Here is a 25,374-nt window from a genome sequence, read left to right on the forward strand (position 1 = left end):
GAAGGGAATAAGAGATACCTTAGCTCATGTAATCTTCCGAAAGAGTGCAATGCATAAGGAACAGAGGCCTTTTGTCGACAGTGTCAGAAATGTAAATATTTCAGTCTTTAGTTGACATTAGTATAACTTGTCAGGTCTACAGACACTGATCTAGCTACAGGCAGCATTTGGCTCTGAAGCACGCACTCCTACCAACTCCTGCCTTGCTCCTGACGGCTTGTTGTCCAGTGTCCCAGCTGTACATAGTCCTCAGTTTATCCAAATGCAGCATTTCTTTAACAACACGAGGAAGTCTTAAAACAGAGGCACACGATCTCTGTGCAGTTGAAGTATATGGAAACTATGCAGTCTTGTATTAAGTACTACTCAGTTAGGTGTTGTGTGGCAGTTTAAGGACTCAGCTGGTTTTCAGTGGTCATTTTTAGTGGGACGTGTAGACGAGCGTCTCGGGTATAGTAGAAACATGTATCAGGGTGGAATGGACAATTCAGATTTTGGATCAGGATATGACTCTTCTCTCTCCCACTGGCCAGGAAACTGTGCTGTTAAGTCCTGGCTACTGATGGACACAAGTTTGACCACAGCCCTCAAGGCAGGGTGGAGGCAGGTGGGACAGAAAGTTAAGAGGCTCTCCTTTAAGGAGTGAAATCTCTCCATTCTCTTTTACATCACAGACCATTCTTGGAGCTCTAGAAAGTCCCCAATTTGCCGCCTCTGGCTCTAGATTCTCAGCCACTCACGTTAACTCACTTCTCTTAGCTGAGGGTCCCCTCTCAGACAGTCTGTCTGGATTGTCTTTTGCGTTCGCACCTATAGCTCCTCCTCCTCGCTCCCTCCTCCCCTCTTCCACCAGGATTGGCCAAACAAGCTGAAGCATATTAGTACCCTGGAGTGATTGCTGGGTGTAAAACTGACCATTTGGTCAACTCTGATTGGTGTGACTATGCAACAGGATTAAGTTAAAAATTAAAGAAGGAGTTATACACACACACACACACACACACACACACACACCACATACATATCCAGATTACAGTTGGGAAAATATGTGTTAATTAATATTCATAACCAATTTTAATCTAATTTGGAGAATAATGTTTTTATAGAGTTATTTAAAAAGTTATTTTATTTTATTTAATGTTTATTTTTGAGAGAGAGTGCGAGTGGGGGAGGGACAAAGAGAGAGGGGGGAGATGCAGAATCTGAAGCAGGCTCCAGGCTCTGAGCTGTCAGCATAGACCCCAATGCAGGGCTCAAACCCATGAACCGTGAGATCACTACCTGAGCCGAAGTCAGATGCTTAACTGACTGAGCCACCCAGGTGCCCCTATATAAGTTATTTTAAAACTGACATAAAATTCTAAAGGCTCTAACATTTTATCTAGCTTTTTTCTCTAAAAAGCTCTCCTTCACTTTCTTCTCTGTCCCAGTGATGACATTGGACCCAGTAAGGAGGCTCCCTCAACCCCTCACCACTCCTTCTATCCATTTTATTATAGCCACTCCTTTGGCTCCTGCCCAGGTTTCAGTGTGGTTGGAAATTACCAAAGCCGCCATGTCCAGGGAGAAGGGGAAGGTGCTGGTTTTTAACTACTGGCTCATTCCCGTCTCTCTGAGGTCCTCTTTTTTTTTTTTTTTTTTTTTAATATAATTTATTGTCAAATTGGCTTCCATACAACACCCAGTGCTCATTCCAACAAGTGCCCTCCTCAATGCCCGTTGCCCACTTTCCCCTTTCCCCCACCCCCCATCCACCCTCAGTTTGTTCTCTGTATTTAACAGTCTCTTATGGTTTGCCTCCCACCCTCTCTGTTTGTAACCTTTTTTTCCCCCTTCCCTTCCCCCATGGTCTTCTGTTAAGTTTCTCAAGATCCATATATGAGTGAAAACATATGCTATCTGTTTTTGTCTGACTGATTTATTTCACTTAGCATAATACCCTCCAGTTCCATCCACGTTGCTACATATGGCAGGACTTCTGAAGTCCTCTTTGACAGTTGCTGAGAGCATAATCTCGAGCAGGGATTCCTATCAAGTCGGAACATAATGTGCTTCCTCATCAAAATGAAGGAAATAGGATGGGGGACATAGTGTGAAGGGGAAAAAGACTGCGGTAAGAACAACCCTTGATTCTTTGGCTCTCAGAAGCTCGGGATAAGAGTTACCTTCTATGACAGATAGCTCTCAAAGTGTTACACTTAAAGGGATGAACTTGTTCGGTGCTTAGCTGGTCTGTTCCTATGGAAAACCAGCCCCTATGCTAGACCCATCGTGCTTCCAATGGAAATATGATGTGAGCCACAAATGCAAACCGTAGATATACTTTAAACTTTTCTAATGGCCACAGTAATAACAGTAGAGGTGGGTGAAATTCATCTCAGTAATATATTTTAACTCACTGTCTCCAAAATACCACTTCAAAATGTAAGATTTTGCTTGAACAAAATTTTCAACGTGAAAAATACCAATCAGCTATTTTATGTTCTTATTTTTCATACTCAATATTTTAAGATCCAGTGCAGATTTTACACTTACAGCTCATCTCAATTCGGACTCGCCACCCCTCAAGGCTTGGCAGCCACATGTGACCTGTGGCTGCTATTCTGGAGAGCCTCCCTCTAGCCCTTTTTGAAACCACTCCAGGGCAGGGTGATATCCTGGTGAGTGTGTATGTCATTTTTCAGTCCCTCATCTCAGACATCTTTGTCTGTGGCTAAATTCCTGAATGTTTGTGTTAAAGAAGCACCTTGTTACCTATACTTTGCAGTGTTGGTTTGGACACCTCCATAAAGCTGGGTGCCAGCGACACAAATTTCTGGAATGGTGACAACAATTCTCCCTTCCCCAGCACACTGATTTCACAATCATATTTTCTTTCACCTCTGTTTTTTTAATATTCCCTTTGATTTTTAAATATTTCCACAAGTCAGAAATTGTTGACTGCCATCACTTAGACTGGTTCTCTCATTACTCAGAAAGGGCTTATCCAGTATATAACCCAGTGTTCTGGACCACTTTCTTAAATTTCTGCTCTTCATTGTGGGATCCTTTGGATTTTTGCTGACAGCAGAACAATATTATTAATGGTGCATTGGCATTATTGTGATATTTCAGACATCTATGTGTCCCTGTATGTTTATTAACTTCACTTGTGTTGGTTAAAAGATGAAGTTATTGTCATTTCTTTTCCACAAATGTAAAAATTGAGGCCAAGGGACTGTCCATAACCAGTTCAATCACAGGGGCGTCAGAGATGAGTTGCTGGAAGGCATATCTTTTGTGTGTGTGACTTTATGTCTTATCCCTCTTGGCCTCTGAATCAAGCATAGTTTGTTACAAGGTGTGGGTTGCAAATAAACAGAAAGCATTTGTTTTTTGAGCTTTTAATTTCATGTCTCTAAGCCTGGGTTTGGAACAGCATCAGGATTCTGTTTTGCCGCAAATATCGGCAAATGTAGTAATGATGGGCTTGAATAGAGCAGTTCCTGGAACAGCTCAGGCAGCAAGCTGTTCCAGGTGGAGAATCCTGGGCTGGTAAGAGGTGGATATAGTCCCATCCATCTCTGTGTGGCCCTTCCTAATGGATGCCAGGCCTCAAGTCTGCACTGTGGGCAGGAAGAAGATAGAATGGCCGAGAGCTGTCACCTAGCAAGACTTTGCTTTTCTTGAGGAAAGGTTGCCTTTCCCAGGGAATTATACCTATATCACATGGGCCAGAACTATGTCACATGGTCACCCCTTGGTGGAAGGCAATCAGTGAACTAATGCTTTTACCCAGGCACACTGCTACCCTGAGCAAATAATAAAAGCGGAAGAAAGAGAGAATGTGTTTTGGACAGCAGCCAGCATTGTCATCCACAAGGACAAATGTCTTTATCATTAAGTGACTATGGGATCTTCCCTGTGAAACATGGGCTTCCAAGGAATAGTTGTCTTCTTTTGTCCACACACGGAGTTCCTTATCGCTCCAAGTGATACTTGAAATAGAAGGGAACCAAGGTTAATGTCTTAGTTTGGACCAATGCACCATGATTATCTTAACATTAGGGGGCTTCTGGGGTGAATGGGAATTGTCTGTATTATGTTTTGCTGCCTTTCTATGAATCTAAAATGATTTCAAAATATAAAGTTTCTCTTTTAAAAAGTAGGCAAGGATTTTCCAATATCTATATTTCTTTTTGGTATAAGAAAAGGTGAATACAGATATAAATGATATAGAAAATATAGGAAGACAGTTTTTAAAAAAACAACAACAACCTAAATCTCACCACTGATTTCTTTCTTTTTTGAATATCTTCTTTTTACTATTTTGAATGTACCATACTCTTCAGTCTCATAAGGAGCACCTGATAAATTGCTCTACAGTAAAGTTACAGCACGTTCTGTGGTAACCTTTCTGGGAAGAGTTAGAAATTGCCATCTGGGTGGCATAACAACAGACACTCAGATCAATAGAACAGAATAGGGAACCCAGAAATGGACCCACAAACGTACGGCCAACTGATTTTTGACAAAGCAGGAAAGAATATCCAATGGAATAAAGAGAGTCTTTTCAGCAAGTGGGGCTGGGAAAACTGGACAGCGACATGCAGAAGAATGAACCTGGACCGCTTTCTTACACCATACACAAAAACAAACTCAAAATGGATGAAAGACCTAAATGTAAGATAGGAAGCCATGAAAATCCTCAAGGAGAAAGCAGGCAAAAACCTCTTTGATCTTGGCCGCAGCAACTTCTTACTCAACACGTCTCCACAGGCAAGGGAAACAAAAGCAAAAATGAACTACTGGGACCTCATCAAAATAAAAAGCTTCTGCACAGCGAAGGAAACAAGCAGCAAAACTAAAAGGCAACCGACGGAATGGGAGAAGATATTTGCAAACAACATATCAGATAAAGGGTTAGTATCCAAAATCTATAAAGAACTAATCAAACTCAACACCCCCCAAAAAAACCCAAATAATCCAGTGAAGAAATGGGCAAAAGACATGAATAGACACTTCTCCAAAGAAGACATCCAGATGGACAACCGACACATGAAAAAATGCTCAACATCTCTCATCATCAGGGAAATACAAATCAAAACTGCAATGAGATACCACCTCACACCTGTCAGAATGGCTAACATTAACAACTCAGGAAACAACAGGTGTTGGCCAGGATGCGGAGAAAGAGGATCTCTTGCATTGTCGGTGGGAATGCAAGCTGGTGCAGCCACTCTGGAAACCAGTATGGAGATTTCTCAAAAAATTAAAATAGAACTACCTACGACCCAGCAATTGCACTAGTAGGTATTTATCCAAGGGATACAAGTATGCTGTTTCGAAGGGACACATGCACCTCGATGTTTATGGCAGCACTACCAACAATAGCCAAAGTACGGAAAGAGCCCAAATGTCCATCGATGGATGAATGGATAAAGAAGATGTGGTATACATATATATATATATACATATGTATATATATATATGTATATATGTGTATATATATATACATATGTATATATGTATGTGTATATATATATATGTGTATATATATATGTGTATATATATATATATATATATATATATATATATATATATATATATAATGGAGTATTACTCAGCAATCAAAAAGAATGAAATCTTGCCATTTGCAACTACGTGGATGGAACTAGAGGATATTATGCTAAGTGAAATTAGTCAGAGAAAGACAAATATCATATGGCTTCACTCATATGAGGACTTTAAGACACAGAACAAATGAACATAAGGAAGGGAAGCAAAAATAATATAAAAACAGGGAGGGGGACAAAACATAAGAGACTCTTAAATATGGAGAACAAATAGAGGGTTACTAGAGGGGTTGTGGAAGGGGGATGGGCTAAATGGTAAGGGGCATTAAGGAACCTACTCCTGAAATCATTGTTGCACTAAATGCTAATTTGGATGTAAATTTAAAAAATTAAACTAAAAAAAAGAAAGAAACTCAGCACCATGGCCACCAAAAAAAAAAAAAAAAATGCCATCTGGGAATCGGGCTTTGGTGGGTTTTCACCTGCCATGGTTCCTGGGTACCTCTAGCATCACACTGGATATCCTTCTCCATGTTGTTGGCCCTGCTGAGTTGATCTGGTGTAGGTTGGATGCCTCCTTTTCTTCCAGAACACCTAAAGTTGCTTCCAGATTCTTCCCCTACATGGGTGATGTCTGCAAAGGCTTATACCTTGGAAAGGTATCTTTTGGGTACGGATACCTTGGGCCCTCAAGGAAACCCACACATGGCCAACATTAATGGAGTGCCTCTAAGGACCAGAAACTATAATGGGCTTTTTTACCTATGTTATGCAATTAGTTCTTCAACTCATATTACAGATGAATATAATTGAAGCTCAGGGCAGTTAAGTAACTTAGTAAAGACTAGGCATTCAGCACTGAACAAAACATGAGTATCAAAGATGAATAATCTTGAGGATTCTGCCAGTGTTTTCTCAGGCTGAGTAAAATGGAAACTGAAAAAAATCATCTGTATAATTTGGACAAATACAATGCAGTTCATCATTTAAAAACAAAACAATACAACAGAGTGAAGCTGGTGTTCAACCCAGGGCCATCTGAGACCATCATCGTTCTGTTCTTTCAATAAGCAATTCCAAGGTAATAAATGTTTTGGCCTGGTGAAGAGTTTTGTGGAAATCTGCCCATCCAAATTGCCTTCTGTAAACTATAGACAGGAATAAATGAGAGAAAAGCAAATTCTGTTTTGTGTGTGTGTGTGTTTGTAAGCTTATTCACTTCCTCATTTGGCATTGTTATATCTTTGGTTGGGAGACAGTCTAGCCAGGAGATTACAAGATGGGGTTCCAGAGTCAACCTGTCAGTGTTTCTGTCTTGGACCTTCCAGTTAATAACTATGGAACCTTGGGTAAGTTTACCTTATGTAATCCTGTTTTCTCATCTCTAAAATGGGAATAATCATAATAGCTCTCCCATAGTGCTGCTATGAGACCTGAATGATATAATCATGCATGTGCTATTAAGCATAGGACCTGGCATAGAGTGTCACTCAACAAATGCTAGCCGATTCTTACTCTCATTATTGTTATCAATATTCTCAGCATCAGATGCCTTGGTGGGGTAGAGCTTAATATAAGTGTGATGGCTTCATCCATGCTGGCCTTACACAGTATGTTATACACACTCCATGACGAATGTATACATGTGAAGTAAATCAACACTGAGGTGCTTTCATTAGGCCTTCGGATTTATGCCAAGAAGCCCAAAAGATCTAGAACAGAGTTACAAAGTTTTTTCATTGACTTTTGTATGTGAGATACTCCATTTCCTGGACAACATAAATTTGGTTTTAGACCTCTCTGTGCTCTTGGTATGATTTAGTCTCTGAAAAACATACCCTTTGTTCTGAGTTTTATCACTAACAAAGTTTCTAGTCCTTGGAAGGCACCCAGCTATTATTTAATGATGCATAGTGAAGAATAAAACATACTTTGACCTGCCATCTGTTTATTACCTTTACATTTCTGGCTGTCAGACACGGAGGCTGCAGAAACCTACACAGTCACAATGCCGTGTTTTGATTTTCTTCTTTTCTGCCATCTTTACTAGACTGGCTTTGATCCTTGTTCCTCACCTCCTTTCAATCAATTAAATTGGCGTAATTGGGTTCTGGCTTTGTGACTGTGTTTTGTTTTAGTATTGTCAGCTAATAGGACTTTATACTCTAAAACCAATTTCCTGTTTTCATATCCTCTTATTACTGTTGTCAGTGCTCAGGAAGTAATTATTTTAGTTCTCTGACTCACTGTTGTTATTGCCTTTTGAAGAGTTTTATATTCCAGGCACCTAGCACTGTCCTTACATGGCATAGGCACTTAAATACAATTGCTCAATGTTCTTGAATCAAGGACTTTTGCTCCTTTGGGAAGCAGGGTTCTTTCAACTCCTGCATCCCCTTTAGGATGGTTTGAGATGGGTGGCTACAGCCTTCAGTATATCTCAGATAAAAAAAAAAAAATAGCTTTCACCTTCTGTTGTAGTTCGTTCTCAGTTCTGGTTTTCCACCAAACACATTAATAAAAAGCATTATATTAGTATTTTTTTGTTTTAGTCTTGACAGTCTGTAAAATCTGCAATATACTAAGTGACCCGAGATGCTTGGACTCTGAAGGACTGTGTATTAGCAAGAGCAGAGAGAGAGAGAGAGAGAGAATATCCCAAGCAGGCTCTGCACTAACAGCTCTGCACTAACTCCACAGTATTACTGCAGAGCCCGACACTGGACTTGAACCCACGAACCACGAGATCATGACCTGAGCTGAAATCAAGAGTCAGATGCTTAACCAACTGAGCTACCCAGGTGCCCTGAGACCATCCTATAAAAAGATTTGATGAAGTGCATCCGGGGAGCAGTTGGTGTCTGTGCATACTCTCCCCTCACTCCCGTCCAGCTCCCCTTATCACACTGCCGGATTCAGTTTACTTACTTCACGATGCCTGTTGTGTTAGGTCATTTGCCAGCAGACGTTTCAAGGATAGATGAAAGTATGTGACCTTCCTCCCTTCAACTAGATAAGTAGCTTAAAATGTCTTCTATATTCAGCTGAGTTTGTAGGTTTCAAGACGATAAATGTTTATATTCATCCTTAGATTATATGTGTCAGTAGAGTAGAAGCCAATTTCCCCTCTTGTAGATAATCACTTTTTTAAAAAAAGTTTATTTTCAGAAAGAGCGAGAATGAGTGGAGGAAGCACAGAGAGAGAGAGAGAGAGAGAGAGAGAGAGAGAGAGAGAGAGAGAATCCCCAGCAGCCCCACACTGAGAGTGCAGAGCCTGATACGGGGCTCCAAGTCATGAACCGAGATCATGACTTGAGCCAAAATCAAGAATTGGACATTTACCCAACTGAGCCACCTAGGTGTCCCGATAATCACTTTTAAAAATCTCTTTGTGTTTGTTAAAGTCATCCTAATAACTTATAAGAGAAAAATGTAGCCACATTATCCACAAAAAGTCAACTATGTCACTTTGTTATTTTGGTAGATTACATGCCATTTCCTTCATGCTTTCTGAAAAGTAAAGCACACTGCGAATCAGGATCTATTTTCTCTTACCAAATATCAACAACATTGTGAGCTTAGTGCTTCTAGAACCCCCGCTTTCATAAGCAATTAGACCCTCTTGTATTTAATGGCTTTAGCTTTCTGGCTGTGGCTGCTTTTTCTCCTGTTTTATATCTATTTTGATACCAAGCCAAGTCAAGTCCCTTGGGAATGCCACCAGTATAAAAGGGAAGTCTTCTTAAGTCCCAGGAATATAAATTGAATGAGTCAATAATTATCACTTTTTAATTACAACTGTAATTATAAGAGCACAACCAGCATATTGCAGGATTTTTTTTTTTTACCTCAATACCCAGGATTCGTGGTCTTGCTGCTTTGAAGAATAAAGAGGTGGATGCAAAATATAATGAGCAGTAGGCAAAAGTTTATTAGAGTATAAGATCAGGGTATGAAAGCTCTCTTTACTGAGGGGGGAACCTCTGAAAGTGAATGCTGGTGGCAATAGGCAAGGGTCTTTGTTTTCCAAGGTTCTGGTCAGCACCCCAACCCTTCCCCCTTGTTCCTTCACAGGTCCTACCCTTATTGGCTTGATAGCTCTGGGTGCTGAGTTGTCCATTCCTGATGGGCTCGATTCCATTATATGAGGGGTGGTCTATGGCCATACCTTCATTGTAGGTCATACTTTAATGGTCTACTAGTTATTTTTAGTTAGGTCTTTTTTTCAAATTCCTGAGAGGAACCTGAGGGGGAGAAGTGGTGTCTGTTACATTCTTAAGATGAACCTTACCCCTGAGGGGGTTTGCTGTGGTCAGACACTCCCAGCATTGTTCCAAAATAGGTGTTTTTCCCCACCCAGGGACCTCAGGTCCTAACCTTTCCCTCTCTGCCTACTGAATCCTATCTTTTCCCATAATAATACTAGATCTTGAATGTTCACTTTGAATATTCTCTCTTCGTACTTATTCCTGTTTACAGCTTCATATTCTCAAGGAGCAAAGAATGAAGTTTATTGAATTGTTCGTGACACCACATTTAGTCTAAATAAAAGTCCCGTATAGTGTTGAGATCTGAGAAGTGAAGGACTGGAACAGTTCCCAGATTTAGAGACACCAGTCACAGTCTGCCAATTGATTTGTCTTTCCTTCCCTTTAATTTTTCCCCCCATAGTTTAGGTAATTTCTTCTGTGTTTAGCAAAAAGCAAGACTCCTATGTAGCAAATGGTTTTGTATTTAATATAGAGAATGTCATGTTAAAGTGTGGAGAGAACCAATTCCTTTTTCTTTCCGGAATACGAACTATATGTCATTTAGCCATTGTGTATTTCTTGAGACTCTACATATGTAATTTATGGCTATAAAAATGGCTTTCTTCATCTAGTTACTTCCTAAAATGTCCTGTGTCTTAACTCACTCCCTACTTCTTGTTTTTGTCTCTTCTGAGATTTAAACATCTCCCATTGGGATAGTTGCCAATCTAGATCTGGATATCTGGTTAAGATTCCGTATTTTTCATGAGTGAAAAGGTGACAGACCTGTGTGTGGGAGATGGGTGAAGTGTTCTTTGAAAGAAGGGCAGAAAAGGCAGAAGAAATAGGTTCTGTGCAGAAACTTAAATGACCAAAGGCTGCAGTCAATCTTTATGAGTCTAAGAATGAGAAGACTTAAACCACTAGATTTCAGTAGATTCCAGATGACATTCCAAATCTCTCACACCAGTTATTCCATTTCTTCTTCACAGCAAAGCTGTGCAAACTTAAAATGTTTAATAAACTGCCCAAATCACTCCTCCAGTCAAGTTGGTGAACTGGGATCAAAACTGACGTCATCGGATTCTAGAACAATTGCTTTTTATTGCATGCTACTCATTTCTAGAAGTTATTCAGCGTAAGAAAATGTTGAGTAAAGTCCCAGCTTACTTGTTTTGTTATTATATGAAACAGAGGGTATGGGCTTGAAAGGATGAACAGAACAGGTGTCACATTGCAGTCACCATGCTAAGATAGATGGCTGGGATAGTGTGCGCCACTTAGCAGGTGCTCACATTGTCGGATACATGAATGATGCCTTGTGTGACTGGTTGATGCTATAGTATGGCTTCTACCTGTGCTCTTTAAGCTTTTGTAACTATGATTATCTGTTTTATACCTAAGGCTACACTCACAAACAAAGCAAGTGCGTGGTATTCAGTGTTCATGTCATTAAACTTTTAATAAGAGAGAGAGAAAAAGAACCCTTTTAGAAGCAGCATAATTCATTGAAAACAATGCGAGTGACACATGCAATTGTCATTTTTCTATTCTGAGAGGAGAATTGGACTCCAGCTATGCCAGCCACACAGCTGGGGGATGAACACATGGAGGTACTCAGTTCACAGTGTGGCTGCTCCTCACACACTAAAATCCAAATAAGTCCTTGAAACTTGCAGTGGGGTGTTAAATATGGTGCGTCATAAAATTGAATTCCCAGAAGCCAAATGGCAATATATCATCAGTACATGCTTGTAACTGTGAAAACAACAGTGGTTGTGAAATAATAAATGTATAATTGTTTGAGTTCTTACAATCTGCTTGCATTATGTTAAACAGGTATGGTCTACTATCGAATCCAATTTTTCTTTTCCCTGATTTGGTCACGGTTAAGGTCATTTACACTATTGGAGAGAGAATGTGATGAATAAGGACTATTTAAATTTAACCCTTTTATCTTATCTTAGGTGCTCAGTTTATCCTCTGAGCCATAGGTAGTGGAGAGCTGGGGAGGTGGAGAATGGAGAATGGGTATGACTTTAACCCTTGGTCAGTATTTAAAGCCTGAGGAGATTAAATTGATAGTCATATTTCCACTTCAATTAAAAACACTTTTTAGGGGCACCAGGGTGGCTCAGTCCGTTAAGCATCCGGCTTCAGCTCAGGAGGTGAACTCACGGTCCATGGGTTTGAGTCCCACGTCAGGCTGTATGCTAACAGCTCAGATCCTAGAGCCTGCTTTGGATCCTGTGTCTCCCTCTCTCTCTGCCCCTCCCCCACTCATGCTCTATCTCTCTGTCTCTCTCAAAAATAAATAAACACTAAAAAAATGCTTTCTAAGGTACTTTTAGCCATTATGGAATTTGTTTGGATTCAGAATTTTTTTCTGGATTTATTTATTAGCAGGGCTAATGTTTCATATAATTCACAGTCCAAAGAGAAAACAGTAGATGTTAATAAATGTATATTGAACTGTGTATTTTCAGGTTGTAATTTAAGATACTGTTGCCAAGGTCAACTTGAGGATTCAAAGAATCTTAATAAACTCAGAAAAGTCTGCCAGAAACAAATAACTTACCTACAAAATTTTATTATAGTATTATCGAATGTAGTGATGGAGTAAATTTCTATAAAAATTTGACTATCCAAAAAAGAACCACTTTGTGTAGATATCACATCAAAGTGTAATTGGCTTATCTCTTGGTTCAGGATGCATTCAGCATCTCCCAAATCCAAGGATGCATTATTTATTAAGAACATGCAGAACTACCCCTGAATTAAGTATATTTGTCTTTGGGGCCAACATCATTCACTTCACCAAAGTGACGAGTTTATCACCATTTGAAGAGTGTGAAACACCCATATGAATCATTAAGTTAAACGTTGGCCGTGGACTCTCTTAATAGGGACCCACCTTTTTGAGACTCTGATATCCGTGTAACCAGAAGAATTACTCATAGCAAGTGTGCACAATAAATACAGCTACACCCCAAGCTTGCATTTGCTGACCCAGCACGGTCATACCACGAGCCCACAGATTGGTTTAGGGGGAAGTGGTATAGACTAGCCACTAAACAGTTTAAAGTTAGGTTGTGTTCTGGATATGCTGCTTATCTACCTATCACAGACTATTCACTTCCAGCCTTTTATGGAGTACCTACTCTGAGCCAAACACATGGTAGTCTAGGATTTCAAGATGCCGGAATGATTAACGGTCTGGGCCCTTAAGCAGAGTGACTTAGTTGGGAGAAAAAGATGTGCTCTCCCCACCACCAAAACAAACAAGCAAACAAACGGTATGGAGTCTCTATTATTTTTGCAACTCTCTGAGTCTTTAATTATTTCCAAATAAAAAAGTTAAAAAATAATTGGATGTGTTGCTATGGGACTAGCACTTTCCTGCGTACTGGGGACACAGGGCTAAATGAAGCCATGATCACTGCCCCAGAGAGCCTAGAGTTGAGTGGGAAAGGCAGAGAAGTGAATGGATAATGCAGGTACAGTGTGGTAAGTGCTCAGATGGAGGGAGGTTCAGTAGGGGCTGGGGCAACACCAGGAAGAGTCTGACTTAGATCAGGGTTGAGATCAGGCAGAGCTCCCCTGGAGGAATTGATTAGTAAATTTCTAAAGTGCACGGTACAGAAAGAATTTGGGACCATGTGTGGATTACAAGGTCATGACAGCATCTGTAGAATTAAACTCTTTCTTAAAAGACTTTTGTCCCCATTGGATGGAATCTTCTGGCTGCAGTGCTTGGTGGCCAGGATGCCAGTCATGCTCGTCTGTTCTTTCTCCTCAGTGTCCAACAAGCACCCATTTGTGGACAGCAACCTTCTCTACCAGTTCAGAATGAACTTCCGGCGGAGGCGTAGACTGATGGAGCTGCTCAATGAGAAGTCCCCCTCTTCCCAGGAAACTCACGACAGTCCCTTCTGCCTGAGGAAGCAGAGCCACGACAATCGGAAATCTACCAGTTTTATGTCCGGTATGTCAGTTTCACCATGTAACTGATCACGTGCATTTGTCTTTTGAGAAATATTAGGGTAATAACTCAGCATTGTGAAATTAGTTTCTCCAGCACGTTTTTTATTTATTCATAACCAAGAAGTATGGGGTGGAGGGCGGGGAAACCCAGCATTACCAAATTGTTCCTGGGCTGTCAACTTAGATGCCATGAAGATCGTTTTATAAAATAAGTATTTACATTATACAAGACCTCTTAACCTCTCATTTTGCCTTACTTGCTTTTCATTGATAAACAGTTCTTATATGTCATTAATTATCCAGTTTTCTAAATCACAGCACTGAAAAACTGTGTGCTTTAATGGTAAATAAAGACTTCTGAGGGCATAGACAAGTCAAAGGCAACTGATTGTCAACCTGTCATGAAGGGGTGACCCAGAACAAAGAAAAATTGTGAAAAGCAAACAGAGGAGCTCGGACGTTACATGGAAGGTCAAACAGTCCCATATTTACAATGAACCTTGACAGAAATGATGCTGACAGATGTTCACAAAGATAACCCCACTCGTCCGGAAAAGGTTAACTTGATGTGTCATTTGAAGAAGAGGGGTACTTAAAGGGATATCTTCAACTCCTCTGAAAACTTGGCATTGACTCGAGGAACTGGTTGGCCTAAGGTTTGGAAATTCTGGGCTTCACCTGAAACTCGGGGCACAATGAAAATGTGTGTCTTGAAAATGTGGTTATTTGTGGGAGGTGCAAGAGTACTTGTAGCTATATCGAGTCCTTTCTGTGCCCCTGGCACTGAGCTAGGCTTATGTGCCTGAATTTTATTAATTCTCACAATATCCGAAAGAGGAAGGACTTTTCTTATCCCCATTTTATGGGTGGAGAAACTGAGGCTTGGAACAATGGAGGGGCTTACCCAAGGTCACACCATTAGAAAGTGGTGGACAGAGCTGGATCTCACACCGGTTCTGTCTTAACTCTCTCTCTCTATTTCTGCTCTCTCCTCCCCAATCTCCCTCGCCCTGGAGCTCCTCGGACACAGCCAGGGTGGAAGAAAGAATGAAGCAAGAGGAGAGAGTAAGCACTAGAGGGTCAGGTGTGTGCACACACACATCACGTGTTCCTCAGGGTCGCAGGTCGCAGTCTCCCGCAAATGCCGAGTAACTGTTCACGTTCTTACTAGTGCTAAGGTTTGCCGGTTTCTTGTGGACCCAATAGACCCGAAAAGTGACACTGATGAGAAAGAGGATTTAGTGGCCGTGGTCACCATAAAAGCCAGTCGTTATTTTGTGCTTTCCATGTTCCAGGCACTAAGCGGGATGCTCTCTACCTACGGCTTCTTTTGTTTGAACACACACCTTCTCCTCTCCCTGTTGAAAGCCACCAGCTCTGTGGCAAAGAGAACCAGATCAGATCACAAAACTGCTGCCTCACATACACTTCCAAAGCCGAAATATGTGTTAATGTGTGTTAATCTCCTTCTTCCACGGCTCTGGGTGATTCATGACTTGCTATTAGATCGGGAGGCATTTATTATTACTGTTAATCCATTAAGTGTATAGCCGGCAGTTAATTTACCCCCTTCCAGAGACTGCCTAGCATGGGCTCGGTCGTTCTTGAAATAACGTTTTATATGGCTGCGTACTTTCACGTACATTATATAACCCACTCCTTGTACCGATCCTGTTGCATTATACCCACTTCACAGCTGGGGAAATTGAGGCTCAGAGAACTGAGGCGAGTGGCCCCACGTGATGCTATTAGCGAGTGGAAGGCTGCAAGTCGGATTCTTGCTCCTCTGACTCCAAGGCCAGGGTGCCTTTTTCTGGCACGTGTGACGCGCCTGCTGTGTCTCATGGCCGCCGCCCTCCTGACTGTGTGTTTCTGGCCCACACAGTCAGCCCCAGCAAGGAGATCAAGATCGTGTCTGCGGTGCGGAGAAGCAGCATGAGCAGCTGTGGCAGCAGTGGCTACTTTAGCAGCAGCCCCACCCTCAGCAGCAGCCCCCCTGTGCTCTGCAACCCCAAGTCCGGTGAGTGGCCGAAAGGCAGCCCCGTTTCTGGCTGGGGCTGTGGGGCACTTGGGACATGTGCGGGCTGTGTTCCCCGGGAAGCAGATTCTCAGACGGGGGAGGCTAGTGCGTGGGAATCTTGTGACAGCATGCTCGTGGAGCCAAGGCCTGTCGAGAGGAAGGGAAGCACGCAGATTTGGGCACAGGGAGAATCGGGCTGCAGTGTAGCGTCAGGGAAGGCTGCACTGACCCCAAGGGGAGCTCTGGAGGTGGGATGGCCCTTCACAATTGTCCCAAATTGGGACTCAACTCTGTTAAACCCTCAGGTTAACCAGTCATTTGATGTTGGCTGCCCTGGGAGGAGGGCCTGACCGTGGGCAAGGCAGCTCTCTTCAGAGGTCGTTCCAAAGACAGTTGAAGGTATCAGCTGGGAGATGCCCCTCAGTCCTGAAGAGAGTTTGAACAGATGCAGAGGTCTTTGGGGCCTTAGCACCCCCAAGGAAGAAGCACAGATCTGTGCAAAACCCAACCATCCCCGGAAATGACTCTTGGTGCCTTGCAGTTTCAAAATCTACTGATCAAACTGCATGGCCTTTACATTCCAGAAAAAAAAAAAATCTAGGGACAAAGATTGTCGATGAGCTTGTGCTTAGGAACAATTCCTCCTTGACCCAATCAGTTCTTCAGCCCACAGGAACCTGTAACTCACAGATACTACCACCTTCTCAAGGTCCATTACCCACCTCTTTCCTAGGATTAGATTGCGTGGTCTCTGATGGTAATAATCACTGCCTTGAAAACCCCCCCGACTCCATTTGTTTAGTGCCCTGTTCGCCCTCAGTTCAGTATATCACCTTCAGGGAAGGGAATTCATTCCTTTTGCTCTTGTTCCCTCATCGCCAGATTTGGGGGTACAAAGATGGAAGGTCATGACCAGTTCCCTCAGTGAACGTATCCTCTCTTTGGGGCCGGGGAGCATGTGTTAGAATAAGGACAAATAGATGTTGTTCAAAGGATTTTAAGAGAAAACTCTGTTAGGCAAGTGGTATTTTACTTAATCTAACATTTTGTTTTGCTACCTTCTGGAGGATTAGCTAAAGAATAGAGTTGTAACCTGCAGCAAATGAGTGAAGAAACTTGCTTCCACACGGACTCTGGCTGGAAATCATTGAGCACCCATATGCTACCAGGTTTTCAATTAATGAAACACCGGTGATAAGGCAGAATGAGAAAGGAGGGCTATATTCTTAGAACTAGGCTTTTTGAAGCCCTGATCGAAATCTGATAGGTGTATCTAAAGTTAGAAGCAAAAGAATTCAGTTTCCGGAAGGGGTCAGCTATGCTAAAGCCATTTTGCAGGCTTTCCACTACATACAATAGTAGAATGAGAACAAAGTGTTAATTACTTAAATGAACTACACATCTGCGTTCCCTGAGGTGGGTTTGTATTGTTTCCTTTTTCTCCTTATGCCTTGTCACAAAGGGAAACGTTTACTGATAAGCAGGCAGCAAAGAAAGGTCAGGTTGCCTTTTTTGGGACTCTGCTATGGTTGTCTCTATTGTTTTAATTGTGGTTTGTAAGTCCTACCTCTTACCTATATTCTGACAAGCTTCTCCTTCTTAAGAGGGTTCCCAAGGTACAGTGAGCTTATGTGTGATTATTTTTCTCAAGCAGATAAACAGACCTTCACAGTAAGGCATTTAAAATTAATCATTATATTTATATCTGGATGTATTTTTTAGAACTATGTATAAAAGCCCTAAACCAGACCAAAAAAAAAAAAAAAAAAAAAAAACAGTACTAGAGATATTACCATAATTGGTGTCCTTGTGATGAGTAAATAACTTCCCCAGGATTCAGAAAGAGAAAGCTAAAAGATAATTCCCTGGGCTTCAGGGTTTCTATCTTTTTTCAACAGAGGAAGGAGAAAGTGTATTAAAATAAATACTTTTATTTATCATTTATTTTATTTTATTGGTATAGTGATCAAACATTACAGTACAGTGTGATTCAAAACCATGATAAACTATCATCTCACACCTGTTAGAACGGCTATTATCAAAAAGACAAAAGATAACAAGTGCTGGCAAGGGTGTGGAGGAAGAGGGACTCTAATACACTGTTGCTGGGAATGCAAACTGATGCAGCCACCATGGGAAACAGTATGGGGCTCCTCAAAAAATTAAAAATAGAACTACCATATGATCTAGCCATTCCATTTCTGGGTACTTATCCAAAGGAAAGGAAGTTACTCAAAATGTCATCTGCACCCCATGTTCCTTGCAGCATTATTTACAATAGCCAAGACATGGAAACAAACTAAGGGTCCATTGATCGATGAATGCATAAAGAAAATGAGGTGTATTTATACACAATGGAATATTACTCAGCCATAAGAAGAAGGAAATCCTGCTGTTCGCAACACCATGGATGGAATTTGAGGACATTATGCTATGTGAAATAAGTGAAACAGACAAATATGTGGTCTCACTAATATGTGGAATCTAAAAGGAAAAAACCCAAACTTACATAGAGAACAGATTGATTGTTGCCAGAGGAATGGGTGAAGGCGGTCAAATGGTACAAACTTCCAGTTATAAAATAAACAAGTCCTGGGGCGCCTGGGTGGCTCAGTCCGTTAAGCCTCAGACTCTTGGTCTTGACTCACATCATGATCTGGTGGTTTGTGAGTTCGAGACCCGCATCACATTCTCTCTGTGGGATTCTGTCTGCCCCTCTTCTCTTCTTGCTCTCTCTCTCTCTCTCTCTCTCTCTCTCTCAAAATAAATAAATAAAGCTTTAAAAATAAAATAAATAAGTCCTGGGGGTATAATATACAGCATGGTCACTATAATCGTACTGTATTGTGTATTTGAAAGTTGCTAAGAAAATAAATCTTAAAAGTTCTCATCACAAGAAGAGAATGTTGTAGCTATGTGAGGTGAGGGGTGTTAACTAGACTTATTGTGGTGATCACTGCACAAAACATACACATATATTGAATAATTATGTTAGAACCTGAAACTAATATAATTTTATATGTCAGTTATATCTCAGTAACAAGAAAGAGAATGTGTATTAAGGTAGGTGGTCACTACTGTCAGATATTATAGTACGTGTGATTTCTATACCCGAATTCATTCACCCAGACAGGATTATCTTGGGTAAGGAGAGAATTGTGTGACAGGGAATTGAAAGGTCTCAGTCCTCAACCAGGGACCTCTTCTCTTACATCCTGTTCATCTAAGAGGTTCTTTTCTTGGTTTTGACCTACTCCCTCTTTTTGGGGGGGAACATAAATTCATTTTCTCTTTTATGAGCTACCTAAAAGCAAAAGTAAGCATTCTGGCCACCTGTCATCTCAACAAGAAGCATGTCATTGCCTTTAACTGAGAGGGTGTTCGCTAGGGCCAGACTACCTGATGGCTCATCTGGGTCTCACCCCATGCTGCCTTTTCTTTTTCTGCTGCACACGTGTTCTAGGACTGACATCTGACCTCTGAGTGCTGCCAGCAAAGGGAATTGGAGGCTCACACTTCGCTGGGTTAGGGGCCTGTCCATGGCCCCTCCAGTTTCTTTGTGATACCCAAGTTCATGATTTCTGAATAACTGGATTAGGATGGTCCCCGGCTCCCCATTCGCTGGCTTTTCTAGACCACCGAAGCAGTCCCCTCTCCAGTGCTTAGTGAGCACAGGATGGATGGAGAAGTTCATTACATGGTCCCTCTTTTCCCTTTCCGTGGGGTCAGTCACCCAAGTCAACTGCAACCCAGAAGCGGATGATCCTCCTTCTAATATAGTGTCAGAAGGTCAATAGTGGCCTCAGGCTCTGTCACTTACCTTACTTTGTCTCATCACATAGGCATTTTATGATCTCATATCATCACAGGAAGGGTGAGTACAGGACAATACGATATTTTGAGAGACAGACTACTTCACATGACTTTTATGACCGTGTATTATTATAATTGTTCTATTTTATTGCTAGTTATTGGTACTGATCTCTTACTGCGACTAATTTATAAATTAAGCTTTATCATAGGTATGTATGTATAGGAAAAAAAGTAGTGGGGCGCCTGGGTGGCGCAGTCGGTTAAGCGTCCGACTTCAGCCAGGTCACGATCTCGCGGTCTGTGAGTTCGAGCCCCGCGTCGGGCTCTGGGCTGATGGCTCGGAGCCTGGAGCCTGTTTCCGATTCTGTGTCTCCCTCTCTCTCTGCCCCTCCCCCGTTCATGCTCTGTCTCTCTCTGTCCCAAAAATAAATTTAAAACGTTGAAAAAAAAATTAAAAAAAAAAAAAGTAGTATATGTAGGGTTAAGTACTGTCCATGGTTTCAGGCACCCACTGGGGATCTTGGAACATATCCCCGTAGGTAAGAAGGGACCACCATATTGGCAGGTTTTTAGGCAGCCAGCAAGTCCAGAATTGGCTGCTGTCTTTGCTGCCTTGGTGGGCAATAGCAGTCAGCTGATAAGAATAGATGTCTGAGGAGGACAACACATTACTACCTTCCAGAGATTTTGAGTCCTTTCTTCTGCTTACAGAGAGGGCAGAGCATGGGAGGAACCATATTGTACTGTGGCTGATGGGTGCTGGCATCTAATGCCTGAATTGGAATCCTGATTCTGCTAATTAGGTTGAGACCTTGAACCAAGCTATTTAACTTTTCTTTCTTTTAAACATTTTTTAAAGTTTATTTTTGAAAGAAAGAGAGAGCGCACAGGAGGGGAAGGGCAGAGAGAGACAGAGACAGAGACAGGATCCCAAGCAGGCTCTGTGCTGTCAGCATGGAGCCCAATGCAGGGCCAGATCTCATTAACTGTGCAGTCATGACCTGAGGCAAAATCAAGAGTCAGATGCTTAACCCACTGAGCCACCCAGGCATCCCGAAGCTATTTAACTTTTCTAAACTCATGTTTTCCCACAAATAAAATAGGGACAATGAAGAGCCTAATAAAATAGGGATAATGAAGAGCCTAACTAAACAGTACTCGTGATGATTAAATGACATAATATATTTGAAGTCTCTGGCATAGTGCCTAGCACATGCTGCATATGCGGAACATTTCTCTAATATTACTACTGAGGGAAAAAGGCAGTGAATGTGTACACGCAGCCTGGATATTGATCAGAAAATAAGTGAAGCTTGGGTGAGTGGTTGTGTGCAGTATGTTGTGTGGGGTTACCTCTTGAAACGTGGCTATCAGACTGCTAGAGGCAGATTTTTCTCTTAACTTTGACCTGTTGAATATGTATCAGGATTCCAAAGAAAGAAATGTGAGAACTAGAAAACCTTTTCTTTTTTCTTTTCTTTTTTTTTAAATTTATTTATTTTTGAGAGAGAAAGAGCATTTGCAAGTGGGGGAGGGGCAGAGGAAGGGGGACAGAGGATCCAAAGTGGGCTCTGTACTGAGAGCACTATGCGAGGTTCGAACTCATGAGCCATGAGATCATGTCCTGAGTCGAAGTCGGTCGCTCAACCAACTGAGCCACTCAGGGCCCTGAAAACTTTTCTTTATAGAAAAATAGTATCCCACTCCTTATCCCCACCGTTGGCACCTGGCTTCCCTTCACCCTGTGCTGTTTCTTCTTTCTGTGGTTCTGTAAGTTAGGCTTAGGGTTTTTCACGTTTGCTAATATTTTGTCTGTATTCGGCCAGAGTATACACTGTGAGGCAGGGATCTTTGCCACATGTGCTCAGTGATGGTCATAGGTGAGGCAATCAGTAAATATCTGCTGAATGAATGATCAAGGGACCAGAAGGGCTTGCACCTTGACCTTGTGTCTGTCTTACAGTGTTGAAGAGACCCGTAACTTCAGAGGAACTCCTGACTCCCGGGGCTCCATATGCAAGGAAGACATTCACGGTAGGCTCATCATCTGGGTTTTTTCTCCTGCTCGTGCCATGTCAGCATGTCAGTGTCTGAATGTGTAGCTGAGGGACAGAATTGAAAACCTTCTAATTTTCCTTTTGTTTTGGGGCATAATTATAACAATGGATTTTCTTGACCCTTAGGCACTAAAATGCATTAGGACCTGACATGAGTTATGATTCATACAGCATTTTAAACTCCTTTTGATGAGGCCTAAAGAAAAAATTTCCATTACTTAGTCTAATATAATTACAGACTTTAAGGCAAATGGTGGTGCAAATCATGCCAATAATCCCTTCTGTGTTGCAGTTAATCGTAACAATCATTTAAGATATTAGAGGAGTCTTTAGGGGAAAAAAGAAAACCATGAGACAGTTTGTTCTGCCATAAGGAATGTTGCTTCTGACGATGCTAAGCATGTCTTGAGTTATATATACAAGCACAGGATTTTGGAGCACTGTGTACCTGTGAGCTCCTCTTGGCCACCTGCTGCTTCTCGGAGGTTCTCCAGCCTTCTTTCTACAACTACCTGCCCCAGTGGCTTCCTTCAAATGGAATCGGCGTGCTCTGCTTGACAGCATCTTGCCCTCTCTCCTTCCTCAGCCTCTTTCTCTCAGTCTCTCCCCGAAACCACATCAACATCCTCTTTAAAACACTTCTCCTTTTCCTTCAGCTTTCTAACTTTTGTTTTATTTCCCCTGGGACCAAAACAAAAAAAAAAAAAACCTTCCCACACCCATTCGGGCTGCAAACATTCATCGTGGACACTGAGGAGTTTAGATAGGATGGGCCCAGTCATAGCCAGCGAGTATGAAGAAAGCACCAGAAATATGTCTGTATCAGGGAAAAAGATAAACTAATACCTTTGGAAGTGAAATTAGGTATAATGAACTAATAGCAGTAAACCCTCAAGCCGGTGAAAGGCCTAAACATCTTTTTGAGATTGTTTACAAAAATTGCATTTGCTGGGGTGCCTGGGTGGCTCAGTTGGTTAAACAGCCAACTCTTGATTTCGGCTCAGGTCATGATCTCACAGTTCGTGAGATCGAGCCCCTCATCGGGAGCCTGCTTGGGATTCTCTGTCTCCTTCTCTCTCTGTCCCTCCCCCACTCGTGCTCTCCCCATGTCTGTCTCTCTCTCAAAATAAATAAACATTTTTTAAAAATTGCAATTTCTTCCCTGCCTTGCCCTCAGTCTCCAGCAATTGAGAAACAGTTGATTATAGTTTTAAGTATTTGGGGGGGGGGAGGGTCTTAAATTTAAATGCCAGCATTGCTAGTGATTGTGAACGTGTGTCATCTGTATTTCAGTTGGGGTGTATATTAAAGACACGTCTGAGAGCTGCACAGGGAATGTAACTGCCAATTCTAATGATTCTCTAGGGAAAGGCACCCTCCAGTTTCAAACAGCTTTTGGACTAGTACCTACTTGTAAATTGTGGACTTTATGTACTTTACTCACTTTCTTTTCTTGGTAGAGGTTGTATTTCAAGAAAGCCCAAACTTTTCCTATTTCCCATTGTTAAGTAATATAAATTGTTTCTTTGGACTGGAAGGATGTAGCAAGAACATTAAGAAAGTATCTTTTGGACCCTGGGGAAAAGAATAAACTTGGAACAGAAATTGGGTCTGGAGAGAAATTTTAACCATATTTTCATAGTCTTCTAAATTTTCCATTTGAGCCTGATATTAAATTGCATAGCAGCCTAAGAAGGAGGCAATCTGCCAGTTATTTTCTGAGTAGTGCCCTCGCAGAGGAAGCTTCTTTCTGCCTAACAGGTGTCCCCTGACCACCTTTTCTGCATAGATATGCCTGTGTTTGCGATAGAAACAAAGTGTTCTGTTCTCCTGACAAGCTACAGATGGAGTTGAGGAGAAGAGATATGCCAGTGCATATACTTAACCCGGGGCTGGTTTTCTTTCTCTTGGAAGGACAGGCAAATTGCCAGGGACTGTCTTCTAGATTGCTAATTGTGGTTTTCCTCTCCAGATTGTTGGTGACGCCGTTGGTTGGGGCTTTGTGGTGCGAGGAAGTAAGCCATGCCACATTCAGGCCGTGGACCCCAGCGGCCCTGCGGCAGCGGCGGGAATGAAGGTACCAACAATCCAGCAATGTCTAAGTACCTCTAGCCTCGTTTTCTTGCTCTGTTGATCTCCCTGACTGTTTTGGTCTCATTTTGGACCATTTTCCTTTTCCCTTTCTGGAGAGGGTTGAAATGAAGCCAAGAGTATGTCATGTAGTAACTAGGAGGAAAAGGTTTCCTATTGCTCTGATGGTACATCATTGGTCTCCAACCCTTCCTTGGTTTTTCACATCTCTCCCCTTAACCAATACTGAGTTTGAACATAAAATAGTTGCTTTTTGCTGAAGTCTTATGTAATAACTCTACTGCTTCGATTATATACAAAGTGTATTCCTGGAGGATTTATACAGCCAGTGGAACATGCTTAGACCATATGAGATGGCAAATAGTGAGAAAAAGAAGGCAGAGGTGATAGAATTTGGAAGAGGAGATCTGGATTCCCATTTTGGTTCTGCTAATTTCTAGCTCTTTGACTTTGCACGAGTTCTGGAACTATCTCAGAGCCTGTTTCCTCCTCTCTGAAACAATAATCGTATTTCCTTCTGCTGTTTTGTGGATTAAATATGTGGAAACACTTTATAATGCACAAAGCAAGACACAAACATCAGAAAAGTTGAATGAATTGTGAGAGATTTTTGAAAATAACTTTTAGATATTTTTTGGTGCTAAAATAATGCATATAGAGTTAAGATTTAGAAAATACAGACCAGCAGAAAAAAAATTATAATTGCTTATAATCTTTTGTAAGTAAGAGATAACCACTATTAACATTAAGCAGCTTTACTGAGTATAATTGACATGTGTACCTCTGTTGACACTTTGATTTATATTCTTCCAGACTACTTATACATACGTATACATACGTACATGTATAAATATATATGTATTTATATCTATGCATTGGTTTCTTAAGCTTTTTTAATTGAAACGTAATTAACATATAAATGTACACAATAAGTGTACACGTAGTGATTTGACAATCCTATAGATTACTCAGTGCTCACCAGCATAAGTGTAGTCACCATCTGTCACGTCGTTTTTATTTATACAAAAATATGATATGCTATGAGAGGATGTTGAGAGCATTGGTTTTCTGCTTCAAAAGACCTTTACCTACCCCAGTTTTGTTGTGTCATCTGTAAAACAGTTCACAGAGTACGCTTAATGTCTTAATTATCTGGGCCCTTGGGAGGACGCACAAGGCTAGAAAGCAACAGATCATTCCTCTGCTCATGTCTTCTACACCCTCCACCTCTCCCATCAGTCCTTTTCCTGGAGCAGTAAACCAGTAAAGCAATAGGCATGACTTGGCTCTGCACAGCTCTGATTTCTAGCACTTACCCTCTGGCACCGGATTACCCAGTGGCAGAGAAAGGGGGGCGGCAGAGACCAGCTCAAGGGTGCACAGAGCACAGATTACAGCCAGTCTGGGTAATCAGTGCTGTGTGATGAGGGGTTCACTCTGCTCCCTGATTTGAACATGTCATTCATGCAGCGAGCCAGAGGCTCACCAGGTCCTGTGCTCTGGACCAGCTGCAGAAGCCTTGTTGGCCCTGTGTGTCTGTGTGGCAGGCCCTTCCTTCCTACCTCATTGGTCTGCAGTGGGCACAGCACCAAAGATACTCAGAG

At 41.7% G+C, this 25,374-nt stretch overlaps 1 protein-coding gene across 1 annotated transcript in view; it reads left to right on the plus strand.

The window, feature by feature from the left end:
• DEPTOR (DEP domain containing MTOR interacting protein) overlaps positions 1–25,374 on the plus strand; it is a 135,234-nt gene that overhangs the window by 77,312 nt on the left and 32,548 nt on the right. The window contains exons 5-8 of the mRNA XM_058698922.1: positions 13,605–13,790; positions 15,675–15,809; positions 21,586–21,656; positions 23,652–23,756. Coding sequence (XP_058554905.1) covers positions 13,605–13,790; positions 15,675–15,809; positions 21,586–21,656; positions 23,652–23,756 — 497 coding nt within the window. The remainder of the gene's footprint in view (positions 1–13,604; positions 13,791–15,674; positions 15,810–21,585; positions 21,657–23,651; positions 23,757–25,374) is intronic.

The sequence above is a fragment of the Neofelis nebulosa genome, chromosome 14 (assembly GCF_028018385.1).
Source record: "Neofelis nebulosa isolate mNeoNeb1 chromosome 14, mNeoNeb1.pri, whole genome shotgun sequence".
Classification (NCBI taxonomy): Eukaryota; Metazoa; Chordata; class Mammalia; order Carnivora; family Felidae; genus Neofelis; species Neofelis nebulosa.